Source organism: Octopus bimaculoides, chromosome 24 (genome assembly GCF_046866305.1).
Source record: "Octopus bimaculoides isolate indiv1 chromosome 24, ASM4686630v1, whole genome shotgun sequence".
In the NCBI taxonomy this organism is placed as follows: Eukaryota; Metazoa; Mollusca; class Cephalopoda; order Octopoda; family Octopodidae; genus Octopus; species Octopus bimaculoides.
This window is the reverse complement of record NC_142951.1, coordinates 20975046-20983814: the sequence shown is the minus strand read 5'-3', so window position 1 is coordinate 20983814 and position 8769 is coordinate 20975046. Positions and strand designations below refer to the sequence as shown.

Here is an 8769-nt window from a genome sequence, read left to right as displayed (position 1 = left end):
GATATCATTTTTCTTTCAGCTTAGATGGATACATCTTCTCGAGCACAGCAAATTGTCACTTATCTTGGTTTGTTATCTTCTCTCCTGTGAGGCTGAACAACCTCTTCACTACTTTGTCTGATGTATTCCTATGTCTTTCTTCTCCATAGATTCCATCCCCATTTTTGCTGGCAATCAAACAGAAGAGTTCCAGCCGCTGTAACTCAAAGGCTGCCCTGGTGGCACACAATCTAACTACATAACCGCCGATATATATTAATAGAATATGATCTGAAACTTCTTCAGAAAATAATTTACACCCTCGAAAATGTATCTGTGCAAAATTTCAATATGAAAAATATCTTCAAGAAGCTGTGCAGTAATAAAATCAACTGATAGGAATGGGGCACTAAACTGTAGTTATGCTTATTTTTCTTAAGAAACATGAAAAAAAAAAAGCAACCTCGCTTTTCCATCCGGCCGTCTGTCGGAATAGACTTTAATTTCCGGTACGAAACCGGGTTGCTTCCTTTTGTTGTTTTTGTTCTTTTCTTCGTCGCCTTCTCCTCTCTCCTCCTTCAAGGGTACTGACGTCACCGTTGTTTTTATGAAAACGTCACTTGTGACGTCATCGGCTAATGGCGCTCCTCTCTCTTTAAAAGCATCTCTAAAGTCCTCTCCTAACTTCTTCCTGCTTCCACACTAATTTGGTGCCGGATTTAATTTTTTATTACCAGTATATAATATATATATAGATATATTATATTATCAGGACATTTCCATTTCCTCAGTCTCTTTCACCTTCCCCCTTTAAAAAAAGAAGAAAAATAATAACAAACCAAAGTAAGAGTTCTTATGTCTATTATTTATGTTTTCAATTGTTAAACATTTGTTTTGTTATTGTCACTCATAATATACGCGTATATATATGTATATGTACACACGCGCGCATGTATGTATATACATACATGTATATATGTATGCACACATACGCATGTATATAACCGTTACTTTTGTATTGTTTGGTAAAGTATGTCTTGGCCCTGATAACAAATAAAGAAGACAAACTTCCAATGTTTTAAAATACATTGGCGGCATTAGCGAATAAATTTCATGACGGATATAAAAGCAAACCATCATTTAGTTTACATTTCGATTCCACTCGAGTTTTTAACATTCTCTTATAAACAACCGTTTCCTGTGTGTAAAATGCGTACATCCTTAGTCTGTATGTGAGCGTATACACACGAACATATCTATATGATGTAGTGGCCTAATCGCCTTTAATTGTGTGTTTGTGTGTATATATATATATATTTATATATTGAGAGAGATACACATATAGTACTTTAATTACATTTAGCTGTATATAAATATGTGTATCTATGTATGTCTTTGTATGCTGTTGACACCCCCCGCACATACACTTGTACAATATCAAACTGCCCACTGTGTATGTTTGTGTGACTATACACCCTATGTTTAATGGTGGTCCGTTATTAGTTTTCTTGTTTTTTTTTCTTCTAAATCTTGTGTACTAATAATCATTAATTCTGTGTATGTGTGTAGTAGATGTCTTTACAGTCAAACATGTATGTATATACATACATTTACAGACACGCACACATATACATACATATAAGGGGTGGAGTACATATTCGACACGTCTGCCTATTTACACTCACGCATACAGTCGAAATGTATGAATCATCCTTGAACGCTATCGAATACGTATACACACACATACCCACACCTACCCAATCCTGTACTGTACCCCTTACTTACACTGACATACATATATGCATACATGTGTACGTACACATACATATCGGTATTTTGTTATCATTGCACACTCCTTTCAATTGTCACAACTTTTGTCTCGTATGAGTAATGTTTCTTTATTTCCGCTTCTTCACTTATATTAGACGATGATAATTGTGGTGGTGGTGGGCCAAAGGTTGTGTGTGTGTACGAAAATAAATGGAGTACTTTTTAATTAGAAGAAAACATCTCTGTCTCTCTCTTAAAGATTTTGTTAACCCCTTCGTTTTAAGGTCGGGGATTAATTTCTTGTCCGGAATAATAACAAAATAACGAGTCAGAAAATAGCAGCCAAATCTCCTTAAAATCAAGCTTTTCCGTATTAAACAAGGAAGGACAGGAACACAATACAGTGTAGTCCAAGACATAGAAAGATGAGATAGTCGTGGCTAGAACAACTTGGATCATAGTCTTGCTCGATTGGTGGTTGAGTGAGGGGGTAAGACATTAACTACAACAACAAGAAGGTTCATATTGGATAATAAAATATACACCTAGACACTCTTAAACTTAGAAGGGATGATTTTGGAATGCTTTTTAATAATAGGTTTGTTTAATCTCGTTTGATGTTGGAATAAATAACAAGCGGAAGTGGTGACATGGGAAGTGTGAAATTGGAATTCTTTAATTCTGTTGTAAATGGATCTAGCGTCTGATTCTATTATTCTGCTCTGAGCATTCCAGTTGTGCGATCGAAAAAAAACGAAACAAAAAAATTCTCATATTCCTTTTGTTATAAGTGTATAACGTTGGATGTGTGTCGCACAAATATTCGTAGCTCTAATGTAATCTCCAGACAGCCTGTGAGGAACAAAAGTGGGGCTCCTAATTTGAAGTGTACGCCTCCTGGCAGAATCGTTGGAGCGTCGGGGAAAAAAATGTGCCTTGCAGTATTATGTATCCGTCACTTTTATATTTTGAGTTCAAATCCTGCTGAATTCAACTTTTCGGAGTGGATGAAATAAAGTCCCAGTCAAATGCTGAGGTCGAGGTAATCTCCTACCCAACTCCTCATATTTGTCAGTTTTGCGCCAAATTCTTTTCTCTATTATTTGTATCATTAACTGCAGCCATGCTGGGGTATCGCTTTGGAGGGTTTTTTAGTCGAACAAATCGACCACAGGACTGCTTTTTTTTTAAAGCCTAGTACTTATCGGTATCTTTTGCCGAACCGTTAAGTTACGGGGACGTAAACACACCAACACCGGTTGTCAAGCAGTGGTGGCAGGACAGACACAAAGACATACATACACACACACATAACGGGCTTCTTTCACTTTCTGTCTACGAAATCCACTCACAAGGCTTTGGTCAGCTAAAGGCTATAGTAAAAGACACTTTCAGTCCCACTGCACGAGATTGAACCCAGTGCCGTGTGGTTGGGAAGCAAGCTTCTTACAACACAACCATGGCAGAATCGTTAGGGTGTTGACGGAACGGGGGTTGTGGGTAGTTAGTAATGCCGTGTGGTATTTGTATTCAACACTTTTATACATTTTGGGTTCATATTCTGCTGAGGTCAGCTTTGCCTTTCATGCTTTTGTGCTGGATAAAATAAGGTACAAGTCAAATGTGATTGACTCCCTCCCTCCCTTCAGAATTGTTATTCTTGTTCCTAAATTAGAAACAATTGTAATAAGAAACAAATGTAATTGAGCTACAGGGTGTCCACAAGGTCTGGGTACATGGAGTAAATAAAATTATAACATAAACAATTAACTATAAGAAATAATAATTTCTTAAAGTACTTGTTAATCCCCATGTACCCAGACTATGTGGACACCCTTTAGTATTCAGTGGGCAATCATACCTTAATGTAATTCTCAAGCAAACTTAGGTTGCAGTGTGTAACAGTGTCAGTTGTGTAAATTACATGTACGATTCTTACATTGCAATGTAAGAGGCTGGGGTGCACTTCAGACGATTGTCTCTTAATAGCATATGACAGGTCTGGACCCTCAAATTTACTGCTGTTATCTGTTTGACTGGCTTTAGTTGCTGCTCTTCATGGTCATACTTCAAATACCAGCTGTTGTAATGGTTTTATAATGTGATGTGAATGTGGTGGACTCTCCTGAGGGTTCCACAATTTCTTCTGAACAACCTGCAGGGATAATTTATTTACAGTGATCAAATGTTAGTGCTGTACATTAGTGGTGAAGAAGATTGGCTTGTAAGAGTCCAGTTCTGGTGCCTTATAAAAAGCACTTGTGTCTGTGCCACGTTAAAAGCACCCAGTACATTCTGTAAAGTGGTTGGCATTAGAAAGGGCATCCAGCTGTAGAAACGAAGCCATATCAAACCAGAACCTAGTGCAGTTCTCTAGCTTGCCACTTCTCTAACACCAGACCAAGAAAGTAGACATTGAGTCAACAAGGAGGCTTCTATGTTATTGCTCAGCCTGCCAAAAATAGTAGCCAAATCTGGTTCTTACTACACATTATAGTCCTAAGAAAAGGGAAGGACACTTTAGATGATGTAGTTTAAAATACAAGAAGGTCATGACTGGAATGCCTTTAGTCATGGAGTGGCTGATGTGGAGTTAAGGAGCAATGTTTGATTTAGAAGTCCCTCAATGCTTGAGATGTTCACAAATGTCTTTAGTTCACAGCAAGGCCAGATTGAGGCTCTAAGCACTTAAGATTTTGGTGCCACCATATATGTAATTAAAAATATAAACAATGGTAGATCATAAAATAAATTATTTTTCAATATGAAACAAAACTAACATTAAGATGAAAAATGTTTATTTTTGTATACTTTGTAATCAAAGCTTAAGGTTCACCGAGTTATTCTTGTTTTGGTTACAGGTCATCCTTGACTGTGATTGTGATGAAAAGCCATGCAACTACACCATCCTTTCTTGCTCTTTGTATATCTAGGATTACATTATCCAACATATCCCCTCCCTTTTTGTTTTGATATGGTAGGGTGTAATTTGAGGGAGATTTGGCTGCTATTTCCAGGAAAGTAGACGACCACATTAAGAGTCTCTCGTTTGTTTTACATCCATTTTTCCATGCTAGCATGGGTTACATGAATGTATTATTGAGGCATTGTTTTATAGCTGGATGCTCTCTCTGTTATTAACCCTTACTTGTTTTTCAAGTGGGGGATCTCTTATTTCACATGGCTTCAGAGGTGCCAAGTGAACAAGTTGATTTGTTGACTGAAGTGACAACACTACTTGTAGTTCACAACTTTTATGGAGCACAAATGTAAACAAATATTCTTATATATGTATAGGTGCTGGTGGGTGTGTGATTAGAAGCTGTGACCTAACTATGTGGTGTCAGGTTCAGTCCCACTGCAGTATCTTGGGCAAATGTCTTCTACTATAGTCCTAGACTGATTAAAGCATTGTGAGTGGATTTGGTAGACAGATACTGAAAGAAGCCCATTGCGTGTGTATATCTTTTTCATCTTTTACTTAGTTTCAGTCATTTGACTGTGGCCATGCTGGAGTACCGCCTCAAGTTTTTAGTTAAATGAATTGACCCCCAGTATTTTTTTAAAGTCTAGTTATTTTTTTAAAGTCTAGTACTTATTCTATCTTGTGTGTATTTGTATAACAATAGTGTGTTCTTATTTTTTTGTGAGTTAGCTTGTGTGTGTTTGTTCAGCTTTATGTGTATGTATGTATGCTTTTGTGGCAGTTTTTGTCTACATGTTTGTGTGTTTGTGTGACAATTTGTGTTTCTATGTCGGTTTGTGTATGTGTGTGGAGTTACATTTGTTTACATGTGTAATTTCTCCCCTCCTCTCCTGAACCACTTTGTCTCTATCTTTCTGTCACTGGCCCTCACTCACGCTTTCTAAACATCAGTCTTCTATCCCAGTGAGATCTATAATTAACATATCTTTTCTTGTTTTACAGGGTGTTGGTAATCTAATGTGAATACAGGACAAACTGCAAAAAGGGGGGGAAAGAACCAAAAAAAACTCCGTAAACAGAACTGAAATGGTTTTTATTGAAGAACAGTTTTGGAAACGTCTAATCAATTGAACAGACATCCATCTTTACAGGCACATACACACAATCTGTCTGTGGATATTTACTTGAATAGCTCAGTCAACTGTCCACCGCCAACTTACCTACCTATTTACTACCACTTAAGCCACAACCAGATAAAATACACGACCACCACCAAGAGCAACTTCCCATTTCCTTTCCCACAATTACCACTGCCTATTTTTCAACCCCTTGCTGGCTGTGGGACTGAAGTCAACAAACTTTAATTTGATTTAATTTAATATTGTTAATTATTTAAGAAATCTATTTTATTGAATAATTTTTTTTTGTAATTTAAAGAAAATAGTGATTTAGATTACTTGACATTATCAGAGATTAATTAAGTGCCAGTAATAGTATTATATTATTTAATGATTACCCAAGTGTTTCTGGCTCTTTTGCAAACTACATTCAAAAGTTTTTATCTTGAATTTCACAATCTGATGTTTCAGTCAGTGTTAGTAGTGTTAGATTTTTTTATTTTACCTTAGTATCCACTTTTTTAACCAACATTCACCCCCAATATCCGGCCAATTTCTCGATCCCTCGAGAAGCATTCCTTGCCAATTCACACACACACACACACACACGTGTAGTAGCTAGCTAGTCGTGCAGCCAGCCTGCTTGTGTTGCTGTATCCATGTCTGGAGAACATAAGACTGTGATACAAAAGACAAACAGCTCGAAATATGTGAAGCTAAATGTCGGCGGTAAACTCTTCCTGACCACAATAGAGACACTCACCAAACATGATACGATGCTACGGGCCATGTTCTCTGGCAGGATGGAAGTTCTTACAGACTCTGATGGTAAGTATCTTTTGCTTGTTTCAGTCATTGGACTGCATCCATACTAGGGTACTGCTTTAAAAAGTTTTAGTTAAATGAATTGAGACCCAGGAAGACGGGGGATGAAGTGGTGAGAAAGGATCTTTGGATGCTGGGCCCCAATGAGGCAATGACAAGGGATCAGGAGATGTGGAGATTTGCTGTACTTGATAAAACACATCAAGCTAAGTAGAATCAGTGTCTTCCACACATAAAGGCTTGACCTTTCAGGTGCCAATGCCACTTAAAAAGCACCCATGCTGGTGCTGTGTCGATGCACCCATGCCAGTGGTGCATTAATGTACCCATGCCAGTGGCATGTAAAAAGCACGTAGCACACTTTAAGTGGTTGGCATTAGGAAGGGCATCCAGCTGTAGAAACCATTCCACAACAGACAGTCGGAGTGTGGACAGCTCCCTGCTAGCCAGCCCCATGTCAAGCCATCCAACCCATGCCAGCGTGGAGACCAGATGTTAAATGATGATGATGAGGATGCTGGTTCTTATTCTCTTAAGCTAAACTGAGTCACAGAGATGTAAACAAGCCACCACTGGTTGTCAAGCGGTGGTGGGGAACAAACACACACACACACACACACACATATATGATGGGCTTCTTTCAGTTTCCACCTACCAAATTCATTCACTGGGCTTTGGTTGGTCTGAAGCTATAGTAGAAGACACTTTCTCAAAGTGCCACACACTGGGACTCATACTAGGACCATGTGGTTGGGAAGCAAACTTCTAACCTCACAGCCATGTCTGTGCCTACATGAAAATTTTTGAAGAATAATTGTGTGTATGGAGAGGTTTCATCATCATCATCATCATTTTATTGTCCTCTTTTCTGTGTTGGCAGGACTCGAGTGATAGTCATTGAAGCGGATTTTCTGTAGCCATCATATGATGTCAAGACAAAGAGAGCTACATGTATACACACACACACACACACACACACACATGCATGCACACACTGGGCTTTTTTCAGTTTCCTTCTATCAAATCCGCTCACAAGTCTTTGGTCAATCTGGAGCTATAGTATATAGTAAGAGTCACTTGCCCAAGGGACTATGCAGTGGGATTGAACCCAAAACTACGTTGGTCAGGAAGTGAATTTTTTACTCACTCAACCATGCCTGTTCCTGTATAATTATGACAACAAAATGTTTGAGGTATGATCATTCCTGCTTTTTTTATTCAGATTTAGTATATCTCTAACATGTTAAAACCCAGGAATTTTCAATCATTTTGAACTTGTGGAGGACTCGAGATCAACCAAATCATGGGTGTCTTTGCATACTTACTTCAGCCTTTCATTCCCTATTGAGTATAGACCAATGGCTTTTCTCTACTGTTCTTGACTCTGAGCTGTCTTTTCTTGAGGGAAGGCCGTCCTTTCTCAGATCTTGTTGGTTTTAAATTGTCATCAATTTTTCAGTAACTGCTCAGTGTGTGTGTGTGTGTGTGTGTGTCATCCTTTAATGTCCGTTTTCCATGTTGGCATGGGTTGGACAGTTTGATCAGAGCTGGAAAGCTGGAGAGCTGCACCGGTTCCAGTCTAATTTGGCTTCGTCTGTATGACTGGATGCCCTTCTTAATGCCAACCACTTTACAATGTGTGTGTGTATGTATGTGTACAAAATACACACACACACGTACACGTACCTAACACCGACAACCCCACACAAACACGAACACACACACACCCAAATAACCACCTGTTGACCTTCTACCTACACTGTCTACAGCGTCCACTAACCAGTCCTGCTACTAATTTCTTCCACTACGTCATACACACACACACACACACAAACACACTAACAGATAAACCACCAAACCATGCACACACACACACACACACACACACACACACACACACACACATACATACGCACACACACGTTCTGTTATCACACACACACTCGCAGACTTTCGCACGCGCACCGATATTCATCTCCCTTTTTCACTTTCCTATCTTAGAAAGAACTTTTCCCCCACCACCTCCTCTTCCGGTCTTTTCATCATGTTACCTCGTGGGCATCGGTACCATTTTCCTCTTTCTCCGTTCTTCCATTCTCCGAACTTTCCATCTTTCCGACGAAGGGCTACGCCCGAAACGTCATACACTCT

General features: G+C 38.8%; 1 protein-coding gene across 1 annotated transcript in view; it reads left to right on the top strand.

The window, feature by feature from the left end:
* Nucleotides 1-609: 609 nt before the first annotated feature.
* Nucleotides 610-8769, top strand: part of LOC106872887 (BTB/POZ domain-containing adapter for CUL3-mediated RhoA degradation protein 3) — a 21283-nt gene continuing 13123 nt past the window's right edge. The window contains exons 1-2 of the mRNA XM_014920043.3: nucleotides 610-822; nucleotides 5678-6621. Coding sequence (XP_014775529.1) covers nucleotides 6453-6621 — 169 coding nt within the window. The 5' untranslated portion in view covers nucleotides 610-822; nucleotides 5678-6452. The remainder of the gene's footprint in view (nucleotides 823-5677; nucleotides 6622-8769) is intronic.